This window comes from Schistocerca nitens, chromosome 6 (genome assembly GCF_023898315.1).
Source record: "Schistocerca nitens isolate TAMUIC-IGC-003100 chromosome 6, iqSchNite1.1, whole genome shotgun sequence".
Classification (NCBI taxonomy): Eukaryota; Metazoa; Arthropoda; class Insecta; order Orthoptera; family Acrididae; genus Schistocerca; species Schistocerca nitens.
In genome coordinates this window covers 365,326,163-365,352,435 of record NC_064619.1, presented here as the reverse complement: position 1 = coordinate 365,352,435, position 26,273 = coordinate 365,326,163, and the positions used below count along the sequence as shown (strand labels likewise).

General features: G+C 44.1%; 1 protein-coding gene across 1 annotated transcript in view; it reads right to left on the bottom strand.

Annotated features, from left to right (window-relative positions):
- LOC126263363 (uncharacterized) overlaps nt 1–20,010 on the bottom strand; it is a 146,078-nt gene extending 126,068 nt beyond the window's left edge. The window contains exons 1-2 of the mRNA XM_049960453.1: nt 19,945–20,010; nt 38–204 (exon numbers count right to left, since the gene is read on the bottom strand). Coding sequence (XP_049816410.1) covers nt 38–204; nt 19,945–20,010 — 233 coding nt within the window. The remainder of the gene's footprint in view (nt 1–37; nt 205–19,944) is intronic.
- Between the last annotated feature and the right edge of the window lie 6,263 nt (nt 20,011–26,273).

Below are 26,273 nucleotides of genomic sequence, written 5' to 3'. Positions count from 1 at the left end.
GACAGGAGTACCAACGTAAATAGAGTGGACAGCTCACCTGCGGACCTGTGGCAGCAGCAGCTGGCAGGTGTGCCGGCAGGCGTCCACGCAGGTGCGACGCAGCTTGCGGATCTTCTCCCTGAGCTCGGGGCAGTCCCTCGGCTGTCCGATGTGGATCAGCAGGTCGCGGAACAGCGCCACCTGCGCGTTGATCTCCACGATCAGCTGTAACACCAAACCAAAGGCCCTTCCTTATGCTCTGTGCATCTACTTCTGTCTGGGATAGGAACATTAGGACTAAATGTTTATCGCTGTCCTTATAGACTGAAGTGACGAGTCATGGGATAGCGATATGCCCGTATACTAAAGGAGGCAGTGTGGCGGTACACAAGGTATAAAAGGGCAATGTATTGGCGGAGCTGTCCTTTGTACTTAGGTCGTTGACGTGGAAAGGTTTCCGGTGTGATTACGGCCCCACGACCGGAATTAACAGACCTTGAATGCGGAATGGTAAGTTGAGCTAGACGCATGGGACATTCCATTTTGGAAATCGCTACGGCATTCAATATTCCAAGCGCAACAGTGTCAAGAGTATTCTGAGAACGCAAAATTTCAGGCACTACCTCTCACCAGGGACAACTCAGTGGCCGACGGCCTTCTCTTAACGACCGATAGCAGCTTAGTTTTCTAGAGTCCTCGGTACTAACAGACTAGCAACACTGGGTGAAATAAGAGCAGAAATTAACTTGGTGATTATGGCTAACGTATTCCTTAGGGCAGTGCGGCGAAATCTGGCGTTAATGGGCTATTGCATGAGGCGACCGGCGTGAGTCCCTTTGCTAACAGTATGATATAGCCTGCAGCGCCTCTCCTGGGTTCGTGGGCGACTGAAAAGTCGTGGCTTTATGAGATGAATCCCGATTTCAGTTGGTAAGAGCTGACGGTATGTTTGAGTGTGGCGCAGATCCCACGAAGCCACGGACCCAAGTTATCAACAAGGCACTGCGCAAGATGGTGGTGGCTCCTTAATGCTGTGGGCTATGTTTACATGGATTGGAGTGGGTCCTTTGGTCTGACTGACCTAAAATGGTTATGTTCGGGCATTTAATTTGCAACCATTCATGGACTTCGTGTTTCCAAGCAACGATGGAATTTTTATGGATGACAATGCGCAGAGTCACGGGGACACAATGTTTGGGATTAGTTTGAAGAACATTGTGGACAGTTTCAGCGAATGATCTGGCCACCCAGATAGCCCAGCATCGGACATATCCGAGAAGTCAATTCGTGCACGAAACCGAGCGAGGTGGCGCAGTGGTTAGCACACTGGACTGGCATTCGGGAGGACGACGGTTCAATCCCGTCTCCAGCCATCCTGATTTAGGTTTTTAGTGATTTCCCTAAATCGCTTCAGGCAAATGCCGGGATGGTTCCTTTGAAAGGGCACGGCCGATTTCCTTCCCAATCCTTCCCTAACCCGAGCATGAGCTCCATCTCTAATGACCTCGTTGTCGACGAGACGTTGAACACTAACCACCACCATCACCACCACCACCACGTGCACGTAATCCTGAACCGGCACCACTTTCGCAATTATGGACGGCTATAGACGTAGCATGACTGAATTATTCCTGCAGGGAACAGCGAACGACTTGCTGAGTACATGCCACGACCGGCAAAAAGGAAGTATCCCATGACTTTTGTCACTTGTGTGTACTAACCAAAATGTGTAGATACGGAAAGGTATGTGCAATGACGGGAGTGTATCCTGGAGAAAGGAAAGGTAATTTGAAACGAAAATTCCTCTTCTATTTTCCCTGTTGCACAAACGGTATAGTCAACAATTATCATTTGGAGACAGTCACTCACGGATTACCAAACAGAGAGCCGTAAGGGAGCCTTCCTAGTTTGTGTCAAGAAGCGGCTAGTACCTACAAGGTAAAGTATGTCACAGTGCTATATATTTCCTCTACACCGTTTGGTTAATAGATTCACTAAGTAGTTCTTGAAGGTCAATGTTCCCAGAGTTAGAAGCCTCTTTAACAAAGTTTCACCACCACAAATATCTTCGTAATTTGGGACCAACTTACTTCGTTTTGACAAATCAACCTGATGAAATCTTTATAATGAATATTATTATGTATGAATTAGTTAGTTTTGTATTCTTCTGATTAGTCGTTTATGTGTAACAGAAAAGTAGCTTTAGCTCTGTAAATATTAGTTTTATGTGAAAAGTTGTAAAGAGCTGTACGGTTCATTTCAGCATTTTCTGTACGTCGTTTATTTTTCTGTACACGTCGAAACGTCATCCTGTATACAGGGTGTTACAAAAAGGTACGGCCAAACTTTCAGGAAACATTCCTCACACACAAATAAAGAAAAGATGTTATGTGGACATGTGTCCGGAAACGCTTAATTTCCATGTTAGAGCTCATTTTAGTTTCGTCAGTATGTACTGTACTTCCTCCATTCACCGCCAGTTGGCCCAATTGAAGGAAGGTAATGTTGACTTCGGTGCTTGTGTTGACATGCGACCCATTGCTCTACAGTACTAGCATCAAGCATATCAGTACGTAGGATCAACAGGTTAGTGTTCATCACGAACGTGGTTTTGCAGTCAGTGCAATGTTTACAAATGCGGAGTTGGCAGATGCCCATTTGATGTATCGATTACCACGAGGCAATAGCCGTGGCGCGGTACGTTTGTATCGAGACAGATTTCCAGAACGAAGGTCCCGACAGGAAGACGTTCGAAGCAATTGATCGGCGTCTAAGGGAGCACGGAACATTCCAGCCTATGACTCACAACTGGGGAAGACGTAGAACGATGAGCACACCTGCAATGGACGAGGCAATTCTACGTGCAGTTGACGATAACCCTAATGTCAGCGTCACAGAAGTTGCTGCTGTACAAGGTAACGTTGACCACGTCACTGTATGGAGAGTGCTACGGGAGAACCAGTTGTTTCCGGACCATAGTGCACGCACTATCAGCAGCCGATTGGCCTCCACGGGTACACTTCTGCGAATGGTTCATCCAACAATGTGTCAATCCTTATTTCAATGCAAATGTTCTCTTTACGGATGAGGCTTCATTCCAGCGTGATCAAAATGTAAATTTTCACAATCAACATGTGTGGGCTGACGAGAATCCGCACGCAATTGTGCAATCACGTCATCAACACAGATTTTCTGTGAACGTTTGGGCAGGCATCGTTGGTGATGTCTTGATTGGGCCCCATATTCTTCCACCTACGTTCAATGGAGCACGTTATCATGATTTCATACGGGATACTCTACCTGTGCTGCTAGAACATGTGCCTTTACAAGTACGACACAACATATGGTTCATGCACGATGGAGTTCCTGCACATTTCAGTCGAAGTGTTCGTACGCTTCTCAACAACAGATTCAGTGACCGATGGATTGGTAGAGGCGGACCAATTCCATGGCCTCCACGCTCTCCTGACCTCAACCCTCTTGACTTTCATTTATGGGGGCATTTGAAAGCTCTTGTCTACGCAACCCCGGTACCAAATGTAGAGACTCTTCGTGCTCGTATTGTGGACGGCTGTGATAAAATACGCCATTCTCCAGGGCTGCATCAGCGCATCAGGGATTCCATTCGACGGAGGGTGGATGCATGTATCCTCGCTAACGGAGGACATTTTGAACATTTCCTGTAACAAAGTGTTTGAAGTCACGCTGGTACGTTCTGTTGCTGTGTGTTTCCATTCCATGATTAATGTGATTTGAAGAGAAGTAATAAAATGAGCTCTAACATGGAAAGTAAGCGTTTCCAGACACATGTCCACATAACATATTTTCTTTCTTTGTGCGTGAGGAATGTGTCCTGAAAGTTTGGCCGTACCTTTTTGTAACACCCTGTATTGGAGAAATCGACTGACTGACGTAACAACGAGCTGTCTAAACCAGTGTCCCTAGAAACATGAAATCTCGACGAACCACTGTTAAGTAACGCAAGTGCTTCAAAGAGGTCGGTTGAGCCTTCGCCGTATGGTCATTTTGCTCATGGGTTCTGGCTGCACTGCACCAGTACGCTCCCCGCTACTCCAGTACGTAACTACTGAGAATTTATAGGCCATTCGAACCAGATAGCGGGTCCGTCTCTATATGTATTCAATCTGCTCACAAAATCAGGGAAAGAGGTAAAGCAGTTTATAACTTAATGAAAATATGGAAATTCATACGTTTCAGTGTTTATTGAAGTGCAAGTTATGTATGTTAAATGTCATTCGTAATATTATAACCATCAATCTCTCTTCTGGTTGCACGAGCGAACATCACGTTTAACATATTAGAGCTACTAATCGATCATGTGTGGGACAAAGAATTGCAGATGACAAAAGGTTCCCTACAGTTAATTTTAAAATTAGGGCAGCCACGGCTAAAGAAAATTAAGTGGCATCTTCTCGTGTATAAAATGCTACGTCATACTGTACCGGGAGTTACTAAAATGCCGCAGAGTAGCAGCTGGTGTGGCTAGGCAAATTTCTCAGCCTTCTTCAATGAGGAATATCTAGTTTCTCACGAACTGTCATCACTTCACCGATTAGAGTATGTTGCTGTGGGTCTACATCAAACAACACACGATGTCGCTCGTAAATGTTATTCATGAAAATATTGGGTCAATTCCAAGTTATTACACATCATCCAGAAATCATAGTTCGAATGAATCCCACCGAGTAAGGTGGCTTATTTTAAGACCCTGTTTGCAAATGCAAGAAGACCCGCAGAGAATCGACGATCGTTGCAGGCACTGCCAGTTGATCGTGAACGTAAATAAATGTAACGCATGGCCCATAAATAGGTGAGAGTATCCATTAATGTTCGATTATACAGGCGACAGATCACCGAAAACAGCAACTACCGTAAAATACCCTAGGAGTAACCATCCGGGACGAGATAAAGTGGAAACACAACATTAAACAAATAGTAGGAAAACAGACGATAGAATGAGATTCAGTGGGAAAAATCTTAAGAAAATTTGATTCATACGTGAGTTACGTGGCTTACAAAACTCTTGTTCAACCGAACCTTGAGTACAGTTCATCAATCTGGGACACTTGCCAGTTAGGATTAATAGAAGGGACGGAGGGAGGGCGTTACTTAGACTCTCAACAGACTCCAGGGGCAGACATTGCAAGAGAGGCGTTGTGCATCACGTAGTTGTTTACTGTTGATATTTCGAGGGCTTTTGTTCCAAAAACAGTCGAACAACATAGTAATTCTCCCAAATACTTCTCGCGAAATGATCATGACGAGAAAATGAGGAATGAGATGTGATACGTAGCTTTACCGCCAACCATTAATCCCAAGCGCCATTCGTAAACGGAACATTAAAGTGGTGGAAATGTTATTGATACCAGAAGTACCCTTTGCCACACACTGTAAGGTGTCTCGCATATTGCACAGATATAGATACAGATTTTTATTCAGCAGAACAGTGGTTCAAGGCCTTTGGGTTTCCCGTGGGTTTCCCTATCACGTTAGAAAAATGAGGACGTTTTGTTCTTCATTAGATGTAACGCACGACTTCGGTTCCTACGTGTTGAGGGCTATTTTAACAACAACTTCGACTTCATGGAGGTTTTAGAGCTAACAGCACTGGCCGTCTTCAGGCAACTGCAAATGTCATTAGTTCACGACCAGAGATAATGAAAAGTGTGGAGATCTTCTCCATAAGTAATCAGGTACCGCTGCTACTGTTCTCTGCTCGTCCACATCATGCGTCGTCCATCGAACGGGCCTCTAGCAATTTCTACACGCAAATCGTGCACTCAAATAGAAATATCATGAAGCCACAGTATCCACGAATTTCCTGGCGTGAAGTTTAAACGTTCGAAATTCAGCAATTGGATGCTATTTATCATACTAAACTATTTAATCCAGTTCCGAAATCCTGTGTTGGATTTCTTATAAATAATGTGCAGTAAAATATTTGCTTTTCATAAATTTGAGTCTACATCACTGCATCACGTGTGATTGCCGAGGTTACCTATTGTTCTAGTAAACTTCATTCCCTTCAAGAATGGAGTTTGCGAAAAACGACAGCCGTTACGCCTCAACTAAATCCAGAATTTCACAAATTTCACTTTCTTGGTCTTACGTGATATTTATGTGGGAGGAAGTGATATGTTTTTTTTATTTGTCTTGGGATGTACACAATCGGAAACTTAGCAATATGTCTTACGTGTCTCCTTGCGTATTTTTGTGCATTTTTTTTAGCGCAATAGGGAAGATTTTGAACGATGTCTGAAGATTTTCCTCGAGAGTTACATATCGGTTTTACTGAAAAAATATGACCATAACTCACTGTCGGGTATTATTCAAGAATTGGTCGGAGGATATTTGCCATTATCTTTCATGATGTTGCACAGTAGCTGGATGTCGAGTTGAACAACACTGATAGTAGAACTGATGTATGCCTTTATTATGTCTATTTTTTCCCTCTAGGCCCAAATCACATATTTTATCGGTGCATTTAGAACCGACACCTTGAGGTTAGGTGTAAGTTTCTGGTGTATAGTATTTCATTCTCTTCAGTATGTTGCTTTGAACGGAGCTCTTACCTGCTTTCAGTTCATGTTACGAAGATCTGTTATAGCAACGGCATTCTGTTCATTTCAGTTCTCAGATCAGACACTATTTCTGCCGTGACCAGGGGAAACTACTTTCGTGCGGTGTCAGTTATGTGTTCTTTGATTGTTCGGTGAGGTGGTGTTTCAAACCAGAAAACTTGAAATACTAGTTCACTATTCTACATTAATGAGTAAAAAACTTATTTAACTTTGTCATATTTCATTACCACAGGAGTACTCGATAATTCACAACCACACTATGTGATCAAAAGTATCCGGAAAACCCCAAAAACATACGTTTTTCATATTAGGTGCATTGTGCTGCCACCTACTGCCAGGTACTCCATATCCACGACCTCAGTTGTCATTAGACGCCGGCCGCGGTGGTCTAGCGGTTCTAGGCGCGCAGTCCGGAACTGCGCGACTGCTACGGTCGCAGGTTCGAATCCTGCCTCGGGCATGGATGTGTGTGATGTCCTTAGGTTAGTTAGGTTTAAGTAGTTCTAAGTTCTAGGGGACTGATGACCACAGATGTTAAGTCCCATAGTGTTCAGAACCATTTGAACCATTTTTTTGTCATTAGACATCGTGAGAGAGCAGAATGGGGCGCTCCGCGGAACTCACGGACTTCGAACGTGGTCAGGTGATTGGGTGTCACTTGTGTCATACATCAGTACGTGAGATTTCCATACCCCTAAACATCCCTAGGTCCACTGTTTCCGATGTGACAGTGAAGTGGAAACGTGAAGGGACACGTGCAGCACAAGAGCGTACAGGCCGACTTCGTCTGTTGACTGACAGACACCGCCCACAGTTGAAGAGGGTCGTGATGTGTAATAGGCAAACATCTATCCAGACCATCACACAGGGATTCCAGATTGTATCAGGATCCACTGCAAGTCTATAATATTAGGCAGGAGGTGAGAAAACTTGGAATTCATGGTCGAGCGGCTGCTCATAAGCCACACATCACGCCGGTAAATGCTAAAGAAGACTAAACATTGGTGTAAGGAGACTAAACATTGGACGATTGAACAGTGGAAGAACGCTGTGTGGTGTGACGCATCACGGTAAACAATGTGGCGATCTGATGGCAGGGTGTGGGTATGGCGAATACCCGGTGAACGTCATCTGCCAGCGTGTGAAGTGCCAACAGTAAAATTCGGAGGCGGTGGTGTTATGGTGTAGTCGTGTTTTTCATGGAGGGGGGTTGCACCCCTTGTTGTTTTCCGTGGCGCTATCACAGCACAGACCTACATTGATAGTTTAAGTACCGTCTTGCTTCCCACTGTTGGAGAGCAATTCGAGCACCTGTTCATAATCCACGGCCTGTGGCGGAGTGGTTGTACGACAATAACAGCCCTGTAATTGACTGCCCTGCAGAGAGTCCTGACCTGAATCCTACAGAACACCTTTGTAATGTTTTGGGATGCTGACTTCTTGCCAGGACTCACCGACCGACATCGATACCTCTCCTCAGTGCAGCACTCCGTGAAGAAAGGGCTGCCATTCCCAAGGAAACCTTCCAGCACGTGACTGAACATATGCCTGTGAGAGTGGAAGCTGTCATCAAGGCTAAGGGTGGGCCAACACCATATTGAATTCCAGTATTACCGATGGAGGGCGCCACGAACTTGTAAGTTATTTTCACCCAGGTGTCCGGATACTTTTGATCAAATAGTGTACCATGGGCTAGCAAAGCATCACTTGAAGAACTACATAAGAAGCTGTATTCTTGCGATACTATGTTCCACATTTAAATGAACAAAACCATCAGAACCTCGTTGGTCCTCTGCTATGATGTTGACTGCTGTAGGCGAGGCCACTAAGTGGGCTGAGATCTTGTATGCTCAGCCCTATATTGACCTTAGTTTGAGGGCGCTACTGTTGCTAAGAGGGAGGTGTGGTCTTCAGGAGTAGCGCCAATATGTCATCGCGGTATACAGCGAGCCCTCGCTAATGTCTGTAGTATCGATTCGCGTTGTCAACTTTGCCGTGGCACCGCGATCTCTGGGCGATACCACAATTTGTGTACTCCTCAGCCTTTTCTATCTTTTCAAAGTAGTTGAGAACCGGCACATACCGCAGGCACTAATCTGTTAGCCAGGCTTCGCGAGCGCTAAGAATTTGACGCAAAATCGACCGGACCATGCTTTAACGCTTTCACGATTCTAAACTTTCCCGATGTCTAAGGAGGTCTCGTTAAGCATGCGCGAAATAAAGTTTCAAGGAACGGTATTTGTTTCTGTCTACGAGGAGTGACTAGACTTGTAGAAAACTGGCAGCAACGGATAAAAGAGTAGTGGTGACTCTTGATCACTCACAATATGAAATGAGGAGTCTGTCATGCATTTTGTGATGTGAGCTCAGTCTATGCTTTGTGAGATACACTATTGCTGAATTCTTGAACAACTGAATGCAAATTTGTAATTAAGAAACCACTTCTCCATCGCTACAATTACACAGATTACGTTACCTATTAGAGACAGCATTCACTCTGTTTTACAGGATTTACCCATTCAGTTAGCAACATTTCGCTAGAGAGTAAGATGAAGCTAGCAATGTAAGATGAAAGTAAAGTAGGTGAGTGAAACAGCTGTAGGCAGGTGCCATTCAACAGAGGTAAAGTTTAAGCTCAATCATCGTATTCTTTATGAGGGTTAATTTCACTGTCCCAAACACGCCTCACAGGCGACTAAAAATTTTTATTCATCACTTGTTTCCCCCCCCCCCCCTACCTTACAGCTTGGAATGTGTGGAGGGACACAAATGACAAGTTGAATTTCGTGATGTGCGAGTCGATACCGGAAGTGGCAGCATGTTGACCGTAAAGGGCATGTACCCAGATTCTAATTCCGATCTTCCACTGTTTTAACAAATTAAAATTCCCACAGATTTTCGTTTTCTAGTCGTTGCATGAACAGATAAACGTATTTTTAAGTGTAATCACTATCTTGTTTCCCTTAGCAACGGCAGGGAAGTCGGACAACCAGCGTTACATTTTTAGCCAATGGGAAGAATGAAGGACGCGATGACAAAAATGCAGCTAAAAGTTCCCAACATCCAGCCTAACATATTCCTGAATTGCATTTATCATTTTAGTAGGTATTGCATCTCACGATTCCAGATCTCGCATTGTAATGTATATTAAGCGGGAGAAACTGAGCAAAAAGCTACTGCCAGAATGTAAATTACGTACAGAGACATTACTTTTCTTGGTGAATATAAGTTAGGTGATGGATATGTCTGAGTTAACTGTATGTGAACTAAAATAATTCACGAGGAAAGACGAATCATTTTTGATTTATATTTATTCACTACTTATGTTTAGTAACTGAGGGGATAAACGTGCGAAAGGATTTGCTCACGGTATTTGTGAGCCAGAGGGAATTTTGTACAAAGTCATGCGGTTAATACATTGAAAATTCTGAGACAAACATGAATGGGTGTTAGAAACTAGGATAATTTACAATTCTTCTAAAAAAATTGGGTTGTTCCAAGAGGAAACGAAATTTGCCGGCCGCGGTGGTCTCGCGGTTCTAGGCGCGCAGTCCGGAACCGTGCGACTGCTACGGTCGCAGGTTCGAATCCTGCCTCGGGCATGGATGTTTGTGATGTCCTTAGGTTAGTTAGGTTTAAGTAGTTCTAAGTTCTAGGGGACTAATGACCACAGCAGTTGAGTCCCATAGTGCTCAGAGCCATTTGAACCTTTTTGAAACGAAATTTAATCTAACGAACAGTGGAACTCAGGGTTACAGCTGTTGAGTATGGAAGAAGCAGTGCAACAAAATTTCGTAATTCCAACAACTGTACAACAATGTCTCAGATTCTCAGGCGATCTAGCACTTGGTCTGAAAGCAGGAGAACTTAACAGCTATGTGAGCTGTAGACGACAGAACTCGGATTAATAGTAAACAAAGAGAACTAAACTGTGATAAAATTGGTGTAAACAGTATTAAAATAGCGAAACATAAAAAATATGGAAGTGTACGAAGTACTTAGTTGCAGCATGACTTCACAAGATGATGGACGAAAGAGAGGCATCAGAATCATTTTGGCACAAAGAAAGGAATATTTTTTACTAAAATTGCATTACTTATATGCAGATAATGACGTGGAAAACTGAATGATGATTCTCAAACTGTACATCTAGAGCGTAGCATTGTTCAGTAGTGAAACCTACTGCACGGCGTGAGTTAACGAGCATTGCGATCTCATTTAAATATATGGCCGAAAGAGTCAGCCTACAGGAATTTTGAAACGAACCCTGTCATCCAGGACCGGGTGCCACTTGGGTCGCAGGTTCAACAAGAAATGGGGAAACTCACAGGCGTCTATTGTCTATTGAGGCCTAATCGCTGTAGTGCGCGAATGAGACAGACAAGGACCTACGTCATAGGGAAACCCAGTAGAAGCCAATTTCGGCCAAGGAGGTGTAGCAGTGTTAAATATGGGACCTAAGATCGGCCATAAAGGGAAACATTTATGAAAACTATTTAATTCTGTAGTAATGCAGGAAATGAAACCACAGTAATTTTAATCTGTCATCCTCCATAAATTTTCATGGTGATCCCAATGAAACTTGAATATTGGTCATATCTATAATAGCATAGGATTTACTGTTAGAGTGAAATTAACAAATTTTGTAACAAAGACCTGAATGCTAAAGCCTGAACGCTGTGGTCGATCTTAATGATCGATATTTCATATAGAAGAGCATCATTAAAATGATAAACTTTGTAAATATCAACTCTATTACTTTATTTGTTTAAAAGATATAGTAAATTTAAATTATCAATATTTTCGGTTAAGCGTCAGATCATCATTTCCTCCACAAAAAACACATTGAACGACGACAGCATGACACCTTATTGAAACATTAGGTATTAGAATATTTGTTGTAAAGTTTAGTGCATGATAGTTACATTTGTTCTTTATTTATTTATCAGAAAGCACAGTGGTGCAAAGTTACTGGCCGTGACATTCAAAGATAAGAAGGAAATTGTATTGGTTTTATGTAAAGAATTTAACGTTCATTATGTAATGGATATTATTGTTACTTTATTTAGAACGTGAAAGTGGTCAAGCTTTTATTATTTAAATATGTTAAAATGTAAAATGAGCTGTAGCCAATCAGACGGACAGCCTCAGGAAAAGGAACTGCCCTGGTCAGTTGAGCGAGTATATTCGGCGTGCGGGAAACGCGACCGGGTACGGGCAGAGAGCAGTACTGGTGCAGAAGCGAAAGCGGACAGTTCGGCTGGAGATAGCAAAGACAGCTCGGATTGAGACGCGAAAGCGGACAGTCGGGATTTAGGCAGCTAGGAAGTGAAACTACTTAGTAAATTTCGCGTTGTGTGGTATCGCGGTGAGCAGCCGCGCTCCTGAGGTGAACTCTAACTTTTCGCGTAGATAACTTGTATTTCGCGTTGAAATTGTTGAATGATCGAACTGTGTCAAATGGGTATGAGCTCGAGTGTAATAGTAACTCTAAATACGACCACTTTCGCTATTGGTTCAAATGGCTCTGAGCACTATGGGACTTAACTTCTGAGGTCATCAGTCCCCTAGAACTTAGAATAACTTAAACCTAACTAACCTAAGGACAGCACACACATCCATGCGTAGCGGTCGCGCGGTTCCAGACTGTAGCGCCTAGAACCGTTCGGCCACCCTGAACGGCCTTTCGTTATTAGTTTGCTTCCTGAGTAAATATTATTCTAACGAAATCGCAACTGTGTGGCCTACATTATTTATGTGTCGTTAATTTAGTTCCCGATATTATTATTACTGTTATTATATGTTCTGTTAACATTGTATTTCGCGAACTTGCTATCAGCCAGGCAATTTTACCAAAGGGTCACAAGTGTCTAATTTAGGGGGTGTAATGTGACACGGCGCGTTTCAACCCCTAGACGAGTTTGAGTCAAGACATTGGGATGTTAGCTCGCAGCGGGAAAGGTGGACAGCGTGGAAAAATTGGAGCAGGAAAAGCTTCTAGCATCTCCGACGTGAGTCTACAGAACACTGTTAAAAGGAAGTGAAATACGAAATGAAGCGATACCAAACATAATGTGGGAACGCCAAAATATTTGAGAAACACTTTCCATTATTAATAGGGGCAATTTATGGAACTTCTGCTAAGGAATCCAGGAAATGACTGAAGCTATAGAGGCGACACGTGTAAATTGCAGTTGTAACGAGGATTAAAATATGTAAGACAGATTATCGAGGAATACAGGAATTAAAAGGAGAGAAAACAGTTTGAAGAGATTGAGTACTGCAGTCGCATAGGGTGAGACCAAAAACATTGTTACGCACGAGAACTGGTTAATTGCGCTGACGCAATATTTGACATTAACATCGTTTAACATTTTCTGTTGCCCCATCTCCTACCTGGAATTTTGGATATAGAGTTTTAATTCATATGCTGAGTGAATAACCATCAATTCTCTAGGACGTAATAAGTTCTTCATGTCATCTATACAATTTTGTTCTTAGGATATGACACGTTCACATATAAAATTTTGTGCTTATGACATGACTCGTCTCGAAGCTGACCAACTAATTTAAATAAAAAATTGCCGGGTTTGAGTCTTGCCCCCTCCCCTTCTCCTACTGCCGACTCCCCCGTTGCAGTCAGTAATAATAAGTGAATCAATTTGCGTACTGCTATCTTGCTACGATACGGAACTGCATAATATGCGCACGAAATAACTGCTCAAGTTGATTGACTTGGTAGCACACAAGCATTCTGCGTCAAGCGTATTTCCACGAAGTGAAATAGCAGTAAAGCTGCCTTTATCCGCTTAGCGTAGACCAATCCAGCGCGTCGCTGAACTCATAAACCGAATTAACGGAGTTAGCCTGGATGGGATGGAAAGAGGCGAGGGGGAGCGGGTTCAATCCTGCTAATGGCGTGATGCATATTCGTTTAATGGAAAATTTTATAATCTGTCAGCTTTGCATTGCACTTACATATATATTTGTTTTATCAGTAAAGAGCTTGTGAGGCATCCTTCGTTATGAAACAGAATTAACGAACGGCATATATACTTCAATTCTATTTATTAGTCGTGTCTACAGTTTCATGCGAATTGACAAGAGAAGAAAAAAAAAAAAAAAAAGGGGGAACATATACTTGACATGCCAACAAGCCGTGAAGAACATAACAACTCGAAATTCGATAATCCGATAGCCTTGGTGCGCACAGCAGTCTCTTGCAAGAGAAGGTATGAGACACATGAGCTCTTCTTAGGTGAATATTCTCTAAAACACGTATGGAATGGTAACAGAACAGCTATGGTTAAGGGCAGACACCAACATGAAACTTAATTTTTTTATTCAAAAAGGTTTTTATCTCTTGTTCACATCTTTGATCTTTGGCGTGTTGCTCTTAGATCCCAAAACGGTTTGGTTGTTTTGAAATTACAATTACGTCTGATTAATATTTGAAGTTCCGACTGGACGAGGGGCCCTGGCACACGGACAACTGCCAAAGTGATCGGAGACTTGCATCTGATGTACTACTGGCGAGATGCACTGATGGCAGGACACAAAATGCAAATGAAAGTTCGAACAAAAAAATCTAAAGGTACTCTTTGGTTTTGTAGAAGCTGTTTCTCAGTTCAATATGGAGTGTTTGGAGAGTGAAGAAAAAAGGAGTACCAGCGCTCCTTTCCAGCCTTCCAGAAGAACATTTGCTTATTGAGAGATTTATGATGGATAAAACAGTCCACAAGATGCTGTATGGGGAAGGAAAAATTCGAGAAAAAGGCTTCCCTGGTCTTGAAATTAGAAGAAGCAGAAGCTTTACAGGAGCAGGAGGTGAATCCGAATGTTGCTGGTGAATTTCAATGGGTATGAGTCTTGTAATAACACTCTTTTTTAATGAGATTATAAAATTCATTTTCCTACAAGTTTGTTATTCTAAGTTCAATGCTAACTTTTTTATTCTAAATAACCAATCTCAATGAAGTTTTTGCAGGAAGTAGCCTTGAGGTATTTTCTTACTTCAGTGCATTAATTGTATCGAAAATGTAGTTTGTCTATTTGATTATCACATATATTTACCCATAATTAAGGAAAATTCGTTTGGAAATAAAAAAATACGGAAAGTAAATTAATAACCCTTCTCATAAAATGAATGGTGACAACTAGTTCAAATGGTTCAAATGGCTCTGAGCACTATGGGACTTAACACCTGAGATCATCAGTCCCCTAGAACTTAGAACTACTTAAATATAACTAACCTAAGGACATCACACACATCCATGCCCGAGGCAGGATTCGAACCTGCGACCGTAGCAGTCGCGCCGTTCCGGACTGAAGCGCCTAGAACCGCTCGGTCACCGTGGCCGGCTGAGAACTAGTAAACAACGTCTCGTGAATGTATATAAAAACTTGAATGTGAAAATTGTGGTCTGAGTACCAAGAGTTGAGCTTCAAAAACACTATATATAGACATGATTTTAAAAATCGGTTCAAACTAGAAAAGTAGAGGAAAAATTAAATTTTTGGGTGGAATCTCCCCTTAAAGGAAGAATGACTGAAACATCAGAAACGGCAGATCCTGCAGCAAGGAAAGCTAGCGGGAAGTGCTAATTTTGTACAGTAAATAAACCAATAACAAAATAACTGCGATTGGGATGTGAAACGTAAGTGCGTATACTTTTTGATACCATGGAACGAGGGCAACGAAACTGACACCAAGGGTGGGCTTACTCTGCAGCAAGGGCACTCCTATGTGCGTTTCAGTGTGCAAATGGGGACAAAATAAATATGAACTGTAGCCCTCCAAATTAGAAAGCCTTTTGTTCGCACAGTACAATTGGTATTCGGACGACTACAGCAGTTAACATTTGCGCGCTGGGTAACGTGAGTCAGTAAAAACAGGTGTTTAACCCTCACGCTACATTTCCCAGCTCTGAACAAAATTCTCGTTTGTGGATATATCTCCACACCAAAACAGGCAAACAAGTTTTCGTCGTTTTCGGTACCAACTTCCTTCTGCAGCTGCTAAGTCACTAATATTAAATAAACACAAACTACCTGTTTTTATGAATCAGAGGAGTAACATACGTAAATATTATCTAATGATGCAATGGGAAGAATACATAGCAGAATATGTCAACAGATAAGTTAGAAAAATGGACTTGAGGGGGTACAAGGTGTACAGTTCAGTACAGTATAATTAGGTAATGTAATTTGGTGACAATGCGGTCACGAAAAATGGGGAAAAAGTAGTCAGTAAGGCCTACATTGAAGTAATGTTACATGTTTTCCTTTGTGCATAGCGTTGACCCTGCTGTGAAGGTAAGAATCGAATGTTTACTCCTACATCTGTGCTACAAGGCATGCTTCGGTGTGTGGCAGAGGGAAAATGGTGGAGTAGAATCCGTTCTCCCTCTCGTCTTCGATTTGCAAATAGTACTTGAGGAGAGAGGTTGTCAAAGTTTCGGCGTAAAGTCAAAGCGCGTAGACACTGTAATCGGCAGGGTATGGACACCCAAGTAGAAGAGATGACGTCACAGTGTCACGCATGTGCGGAAAATCAGTACACTCCGCTTGGCTCAAGTCGCAATCACTATCGCAACGTGCGCACATACACTTTGCGGGACATTTTTGGAACACACATTGGTTGATTGTGGTAGACTCTTATAGTTTCCTTTTGCTGTGCCAATGAACTCGACATCACGTAGCACAGTTCAGGCGTTGCCCTCTATTTTTTGCCTCGAAAGCTTGCCTGAAATCATAGTGTCGGACAACGGCCCTCAGTTCACATCAAATTAATTTGAAACATTCTGTGAACGCAATGGCATGCGGCATCTAACTAGTGCACCATTCCATCCACAGTCAGATCGCGATGCGGATCGTTTTGTCAGATCACTGAAGCAGCAGATGGCCAAATTTAGCACCGCACACACCAGGGATCATGCATTTAAACTGTTTTTCGCCTCTTATCGTTCGCATTTACGAGATGGACCATCGCCGGCGGAATTGCTTCACGGCCGCCGCCATCGGAGACTGCTCTACCTGCTCCACCCTCCTGAGTGAACGGTGCGGGAGGAAGGCCGCAAGTAACGCTTCGCGCCGCATAATATTGTGATTTTCAGAGTCTTTAGTGACAGCAGATGGTGGGCACGAGGCGAGATCCTTCGTCTCATTTCAGGCCCAGACGGATTGCAGCGCCGACATCACAATCAAATTCGCAACTGTCATGTGCACCGTGATCCTTCTGCATCTCTTCCCTCAGATTCACGGATCCCGAGGACAAAGCGGCCACAACAGCCTTAGCTTCTTCCGCCTCCTGTCGTCCTACCGATGGAGCTGGACCCGTCCACGCCGCAGCAGCCGACGTCTTCTACATCTGGCTATGGGCCTCGGGAGGCGGACGCTTACTCTTCAGGGCGTTTTTGGGGGACGTTTCCACCAGAGAGAAGTCCGGATGGTGGGGTACGAGTGGAAGTGTGACGTCCTCTGCAGCCACAGCTTCCAGTCCTTCAGAGCGTCCACCCTCCTTCCTCCCCCGCCGTTGTTGTGCTCCCTACACGACGACGGTCCGTCGCTTTGTAGTGGTGGGTGGGGGAGAGTGGCAGAGGTGGGGAGTAATATTACGGCGTAAAGTCAAAGCCCCGGCACGCCAGTCGGGAACGATAGAGAAGAGATGGCTGTGAGAAGACGTGTCCAACCGCACGCTGACCAAACCCTCTCCAGGACGACAAGGCGACGGCGCCGGACTGGTCGCGGTCCGTACTTCTATAGCAGCATCGACACTAGTTACTTTGCTTGTACCATCTATGTAACACGGACTTGGGAACTGTTGTACTGAAGAGATTTCTTATTTTGTCTGTAGCCCTTTGCTTACGACACATCTGTGTAACACAAAATTAAATGTTGTATTTGTTTTCATTTTGTAATGAAACTCATTAATACGACTTGTTCGAATGTTGACTAGCAATCCGAGAAAGCAGGTTTCCTAGAAACGCCATATTTGACGATAAGCTGAATTTAATAGTCGATACATGTGTTCGCCGAAATTTCTCTACTCTTGTGATCACGCTCATTATTCGACATCTAATTTAAAGAAAGTGACGTGTTTCAAGATTCGTGCTGAAATATGGGATCTCGGAATGCTTACGCAATAAGGCTCTCCGGGACGAGAAACCCCTTCCTCGATGTGTCCCCCATTGGACTGTATTAGCATCTCTGAAGCTGCTGCGTTGATAAAATAAATTCGTGGCTCTGTCCTAAGCTTAACTTTGAACATTCTCTTCTTTTAGTTATTTACTAACACTCTAGATTACTTGTTGTTCAATTTCAGTGGTTACCAGTTTTAGCCACAGCCATCATCAGATTTGTGAAACTCATACGTGACAATAACAGCAACTGAAATGGCCGACTGAATCTTTCTACACTATAACATATGGTTTTCTTCCATCGTGCATAATTTACACACTATCTGATTAAAAGAATCCGGACACACATACGTAACGCGAAACTGGCCACTAGATGACATTAGAGACGGACTAGCAATTATAAAAACGGGCGGGGGTAATACTGTTGTCAGTAGAGAGGCAATAACACCAGAATGGCTCGGCCAAGATAGCTCTGTGTCTTCGAACGTGGATTAGTCATTGGGTGTCACATGAGTAAAAAATCCACCAGGGCCATTTCAGCCATTCTAAAGCTGCCCAAGTCTAGTGACGATGTGATTTGAAGTGGAAACCCCAGAAACAATCACAGCTAAGGCAAGTACAGACAGGCCTCACGTACTTTAGAACCAGTGCAGTGGAACATTGCGGAGAATGATCGTAAAATCTCGCATGAAATCAGCGGAAGGAATCACTGCTGAGTTCCAGGGAGCTACCAGCAGTCCGAGTAGCGTAGAAAGTTAAGGAGAATGCCCGAGCGAGGTGGCGCAGTCGGGAGGACGGTTCAAACCTACTCTGGCCATCGAGATTTGAGTTTTCCTTTATTTCCCTAAATCGATCCAGGAAAATGCCGGGATGGTTTCTTTGAAAGGGCAGGGCCAATTTCCTTCGCCATCCTCTATACAATCCGATGTCGGCGGGACGTTAAACCCAGTCATCCTTCTTTCCTTTCTTAAGAAGAATTGGATGTAATGGTCAATGAGCTCCTGATAAGCCACAAATTTCTATAATGACATGTGAGGTGATATATAGAGCGACGGTACTGGACAGTGGACGACTGGGAACGAGTGATTTGGACTGATGAATCTCTGTATATCCTGTGGCAATCGGGTGGATGCGTTAGAATGTGGGGAATGCCTGGAGAGCTTTACCTGCCACCGTGTGTAATGCCAACAGTGAAATGTGGAGGGGGTGGTGTTATGGTATAGGGTGTTTTCTGTGGTTAGAATATGGAACTCTTATCGCACTTAAGAAGATATTTTACAGCTTTGTGTACTGCGTACAGTAGAGGAACACTATGAAAATGCACTCTAAAAATGCACCCTGTCATAAAGCAGCATCAGTGAGGCAATGGTTTGCGGACAGTAACAGTCCTGAAATGATTTGGTGTGCCCAGGGTCCCGACTTGAACCCACAGCAAAACCTTTGGGATGGGTTAGAACATCGGTTCGCTCAAGACTCCATTGTCCATCGCTGCCTTCCCTATTTTCTGTTCCTGAGGAACAGTGGACAATCATTCCTACACTGCCTGTTAGACTCCTCACTGAAAGTCCCCCGGCAAAGGATAAACGGTTGTAAAGCGTGGTCACACCGAATGCTAATGTCCACTGATAAAGTGTGACTCCGACGGAACATGCTTGAGACCAGTAGAAACTTGCAGTGCGGCATCGCAGAAAACACGCACATTGGATGCCCTCTGGAGGGTCCCGGTCGAGGAGTGAGAAGGGCACCGAACGGCAGCGTCTGGACCACATCGTGCACGACATGCCGTGGAGGATACAAGCATGTTAGAGCATAGGAGGTGGCGCAACACGGTGCTGAGACTTCCCCGCCAGCTGATTTCGATTTTGACGATGTGGAGTTTCGACCAGCCAGCCATTATTTTAGTTACTGTTGCGCTTTTATTTGGTAGCGCCTTATTTTTCATCCGCAACTATATCTGAATCTAAAAGGTCACAACCGCTGGCAGATGTGCAGGTGGTGCGACCCTCTTTCCGAGCAGTTTATACACGTGTGGAAGCAGACGCTGCAGCGCCTGCCCCGGATGATGGGACGCCGTTGCGATTGGCGCCTGCTCAGCGCCGCCTTTGAAGGCCGGGGCGCAGCGCCACAAAGCGAAAAGCCTGCCGGGAATCACGCGCGCCCGGCGCTGCGCTGAGAGGCCCAGACCGCCTGCTCCCCCCCCCCCTCCCCCTCTTTCGCCGTCTCACTCTTTGTCGGCGACGCGACGCCGGGCTGCACCAGCGTGCCGGCTGCCAGTGCTCCGTCACCGACATCTATAAACTACTGACAGCTTCTCCACACCGCCAGCAGCAGGTTGCATTCATCGGCTCTACTTCCACTGTATCGCAAAAGTCCAGCACCGACGCAGTGGCGTACATACTGGACACCGACATGATGTGCACTTCATTCCTATACTGGGGCCCACACGCCTAGAGTACCAGCCATTTCCTCAATAAAGGTGCCTGCAATATTTTCGAGCAATACGAGCTGAAGCAAATCTTTAAAGCGAAGTGAAATCGAAAATTTAATTTGTAATCTGTTAAAACAGGAGAAAGTGGAGCCAAACTCTTCAACCTTTAAATAAAATCAAATTAGTAACGTGATCAGCGGGCCACATGTTCCCGAATCTATTTCTCAACTTCCTTCCTGTCTGCGTAAGTTTTACTTGACAGTTTAAGAACATCAGAACACGTTTAATGCTGCCTTCTATGATTTAAGTTAGTGGAGCCCGGTTGAGGGTGAGCGCGGTTTTATCTCCCATTGATTTTTATCCCTTTACTCGCATTTTCTCCGTTTTAACCATATTCATTTCTACCAATTTCGTATAGGCGCTGATAACCTCGTCGTTGAGCATCCTTAACCGACAAAAAGACACCCACCCACCCACCCACCCACACACACACACACACACAAATTAGTATCGATGAATAGTCTGTAGAATGTATATTATTTGTAAAATACGGTAAACACTAGTCACGGATTAGGGCTTAGGCCTGTTTCGCCGGCCGACAGCTGGATATGAAGTACTGCGATGAGCGATCTACGATCAGTATGTTGCCATCCCACCAGCCGTTGTTGCCTGTAGACGAAGCTCGATGGTGCTGTTGCTTATTTATTCGAGCATCTCCTCATTAACCGTCACGAAGTGGAGTCGACCCCTTCTCACAATAAAGGCTAAATTTGCTGTCTTACTATGTTCTTAAAATTCTGTTGGGTGTATCACAATTAACAGCGAAAACTAGCCTATGTGAAAGTGTATGATAACAGAAGCAAAGACGTTTCAGTATAAGTGGTACCTCAAAAGACATGTTTGCGAAATAATTGTGAATGAGTGGTTAGGCCCCGCCGTTGGCTTTAGAGCCAAATACTGTCCTCATAGAACAAATGCATTTTGAAACGTAAGCTTCTCGATCACGACTCGATATAATTGCGCTCAAATTTCACCCATGGCCAATGGTTGCAGAATGTGGTGCATGCACGATGAATCACGGGCATATTTTGTTGCTGGTGTAACACAACCTCTAACGCACCAATATGGTCTAAGACCAACAGTTTCAGCAGGACCTATTTATGGCCTCCAAGATCACCTATATATTTTTCTGTCTGGGGTCATTGCAGAAGTTTACAGCACTCCCGTTGATACGGTCGAAGAACTGGAGCAGCGAATTGTCCAATCTTGTCTTACTACACGACTTCAAAATGGCACTATGGGACTTAACTTCTGAGGTCATCAGTCCCCTAGAACTTAGAACTACTTAAACCTAACTAACCTAAGGACATCACACACATCCATTCCCGAGGCAGGATTCGAACCTGCGACCGTGGCGGCCGCATGGGCTTCCGGACTGAAGCGCCTAGAACTGTTCGACGTCAGCGGCCGGCTAAACGACTTCATCCGGGGGATGTTCGAAGAAGAGTGTAATATTGCATCCAAATGTGTGAACGTCACGTAGAACACCCCTTTTAACAGCTACGAGTGTACAGTAAACTGTGACGTGTAAGATGCTTAAGCAGTATCGCACCTCTTGTGAAAGTACGCCTTGTGCGGAATTTGAGCCCAGTGAGGCCAGGACTCAATCGAAAAGTCTACGTTACAAATACCCTACTGGCCATTAAAATTGCTGCACCACAAAGATGACGTGTTCCAGACGCGAAATTTAACCCACAGGAAGAAGATGCTGTGGTATGCAAATGATTAGCTTTTCAGAGCATTCAAACTAGGTTAGCGCCGGTGGCGACACCTACAACGTTACGACATGAGGAAAGTTTCCAACCGATTTCTCATACACAAACAGCAGTTGATCGTCGTTGCCTGGTGAAACGTTGTTGTGATGCCTCAGGTAAGGAGGAGAAATGCGTACCATCACGTTTCCGACTTTGATAAAGGTCGGTTTGTAGCCTATCGCGATTGCGGTTTATCGTATAGCGACATTGCTGCTCGCGTTGGTCGAGATCCAATGATCTGTTAGCAGAATATGGAATCGGTGGGTCCAGAAGGGTAATACGGAACGCCGTGATGGATCCCAACGGCCTAGAATCACTAGCAGTCGAGTTGACAGGCATCTTATCCGCATGGGTGTAACGGATCGTGCAGCCACGTCTCGATCCCTGAGTCAACAGATGGGGACGTTTGCAAGACAACAACCATTTGTACGAACAGTTCGACGACGTTAGCAGCAGCATGGACTATCAGCTAGGAGACCATGGCTGTGGTTACCCTTGACGCTGCATCACAGACAGGAGCGCCTGCGACGGTGTACTCAACGACGAACCTGGGTGCACGAATGGCAAAGCGTCATTTTTTCGGATGAATCCAGGTTCTGTTTACAGCATCATGATGGTCGCATCCGTGTTTGGCGACATCGCGGTGAACGCACAATGGAAGCGTGTATTCGTCATCGCCATACTGGCGTGTCATCCGGCCTGATGGTATGGGGTGCCATTGGTTACACGTTCGGTCACCTCTTGTTCGCATTGACGGCACTTTGAACAGTGGACGTTACATTTCAGATGTGTTACGACCTGTGGCTCTACCCTTCATGCCGGCCGGAGTGGCCGAGCGGTTCTAGGCGGTACAGTTTGGAACCGCGCGACCGCTACGGTCGCAGGTTCGAATCCTGCCTCGGGCATGGATGTGTGTGCTGTCCTTAGGTTAGTTAGGTTTAAGTAGTTCTAAGTTCTAGGGGACTGATGACCTCAGAAGTTAAGTCCCATAGTGCTCAGAGCCATTTTTTTTCTACCCTTCATTCGATCCCTGTGAAACCCTACAATTCAGAAGGATAATGCACGACCTCATGTTGCAGGTCCTGTACGGGCCTTTCTGGATACAAAAATGTTCGACTGCTGCCCTGGCCAGCACATTCTCCAGATCTCTCACCAATTGAAAACGTCTGGTCAATGGTGGCCGAGCAACTGGCTCGTCACAATACGCCAGTCACTACTCTTGATGAACTGTGGTATCGTGTTGAAGCTGCATGGGCAGCTGTACCTGTACCCGCCATCCAAGCTCTGTTTGACTCAACGCCCAGGCGTATCAAGGCCGTTATTACGGCCAGAGGTGGTTGTTCTGGGTACTGATTTCTCAGGATCTATGCACCCAAATTGCGTGAAAATGTAATCACATGTCAGTTGTAGTATAATATATTTGTCCAATGAATACCCATTTATCATCTGCATTTCTTCTTGGTGTAGCAAGTTTAATGGCCAGTAGTGTACATTTCGACGAGGGTTGGAGCTTTAATAGTTGCAACTATTTATTTACAAGATCGTACAAAATAGATACGTGTTTCAAAGTTTTACTAACCTGCAAAGTAGTCATCAGCATTGTGTATAACCCGTTGCCAGCGATGTGGAAGTCGTAGGATACTCTTAGCAGTGGCAGTTGTGTTGACAGTTCGAGCGGCGGTGTTCATTTTTGGTACACAACCGACGACCAGCTTAGAGACAAAAGTGATGACACTTTCTGCAGGACCTGTACATCATTTTTCAGAACAATGCTCAAGCACGTACAGTGCAAACTGTTACTGATTTGTTTGACTGATGGGGCTGCTATGTGCTATACCACCTGCTGTACTCCCCTGACTTAAGCCCTCGTAAGTTCAACTCGATTTCTAAACTGAAGGAAACACTTCACGATATTCGCTTCAGAACTGCTACAAATTCGTTCGGCATTAGCCCCCACAGCTCAAACTGTCAGCACAACTGGCACTGCTAAGAGTATCCTACGACTTCCACATCGCTGGCAACGAGCTATACACAATGCTGGCGACTACTCTGAAGGACAATAAAGCTTTTAAACACGTATCTATTTTGAACAAACCGTAAATAAGTAGTTGTCACTATTAAAGTTCCAACCGTAGTACTAGCCACGACAGTACCTCATATATAAATCAGTGGCCGAGTGGTGTACTGTCGTTGTAAAATTGGAGGTTACCAGAATGCATGTAGGCGAACAAACATACAAGCGGCGTTCAATAAGTAACGCAACACATTTTTTTCTGAAAGCAGGTAGGTTTCATACAGGATTCTAATAGACCATACAATTCCCCACTCTTTTGTCTACAAAACCATGTTTTTCAGCATAAGGTCCGTTCAACGAGACGATCTTACGCCACCTCACTGGGAGGTCCTCTATGCCTGCATGGTACTATTCTACTGGTCGACGTCGGAGCCATTGTCTTCCTGTATCAATAACCTCCCCATCACACGCATACTGCATCACGCGGAGAGCGTCCTTCATTGGGCCAAGTAGATGGAAGTCCGTAGACGCGATGTCCAGGCTGTGGGGTGGATGAGGAAGAACAGTCCAAAGAAGTTTTATTGCGATGATTGCAGATGCCTGGCCCAACGACTGTCAGGTCTCCGTACACATTCAACAAGCGCCTGGTTTTTCGCCTAAAGAAGCTCAGTAACAGCTCAATGGTTGGTACGTACCTCCGTTACAGACGCCATTTTGGAAGCTACGTATAGCGCTGCCACGAATCGGAACTTCATGAAACTATAGGGAGTGAAGCGGTAATATTCTACGATGTCCCACAATAAATTCCGTTTTTTTTTTCAATCGAAACTGGCCGAGAAAAAATATGTGTTGCATTATTTATGCCCCTAGTATATTAATGGTCTGAAAGAAAGCTCTAGTATCACTCATCGAGAGAGAGACAGTTGCAGACCTGTAAGGATCCTATTTCATACCACGAAACCATACCCACGCGACAATATCTCCCGCAACTGCCTGAAATGTTGTCAAGAGATATGCATCGCCATTTCGTAGCCGCAAATTACACGATAATACCTAGCAAAGTTGGTGCAGATTCCGAGTGCGGAATAGTTTGAGTAAAGAAGGATCAAACCTGGTAAAGTAATTATTAGATCCCTCGATTTAGATGCTGTAGTGGTGCAATTTGGCATAGGTCACGTAACTTTTCTGATAATAGTGTTAGGGGGAGATTTCAGTTTATCGGTTATACGCAGGTCCATTAAGGCGGGTGGCAGTGGCAAGAATTCATATGATATGGTTCGAAGTGCCTTATTCAAAAATTGTCTTGAGCATTTAACCAGAAAACCGCTCGTGAGAGCTATGTGTTGCATCTCATGGCTACAAACGTGTCCAATTTTTTTGATTCACTTCACGTGACACAGATTCTAAATTACGTGAGAACTCAATATCAGGCACTCATCTCTGAGGCTGAAAATGTTAAATGTAAATTGACAAAATTCAGGGTATTGTAAAGACTGATATGTGTCGAACAAAGTTGTGATTAATGAGAAAGACCTATTGTGGCTGAAAAACCGTCTTAAAAAGTTGATCCTTAAGCAAATGGAAATTCACTATAGACTTAAATACAACATTGTTGAGAAAAAAGAAAAAAGACTCTGGAAAAACGACTTAAACAGTTGGGATATCTGTACGATTCTACCTAGGTTATACAAATGGAAATTGCTTCTCTTTTGAGAGCAGTTTATCATTGGTCGCAGAAGGAACGATGGGTTTCCAATTATAGAAAAAATACGAAGTTCACTATCGTTTTCGAGACAGGTCATGGAACAAGCGAACACAACTACAGAAACATATCGGTGACGTTAACCTGCTGTCAAATTTTGAAAATTTGCTCTAACTAATCAAAGCCGTTTCCGTAAAGAGACAGTCGGTTTTGTTGAACCCCTCTTCGTTAATTAGCTCACGGGACTCAGAAGGCAATAGATGCAGACCTCCATGTATATGCCTAGTTCCTTGACATACGAAAAGCGTTAGATGGCAGTTATACAATATGGCCAAATGAACAAAACAAGAACGCACGAACAATTAGACCAGCTCTTTGACTCAACTAATGTGTTCCTAACAAATTGAACACGGCATATCATTCTTAACGGAGATAAATCTTCGACTGAAAGTAGATTCTGGTGTACTCCAGCGGAATGTTATATGACATTTATTGTTCACAATATATATAAATGAATAGGCGGTTAACGTCGAAAGTTCGATGCAACGTTTCACGGATAATGCTGTTGTTTACAGAGATATCACGATAATAGATAA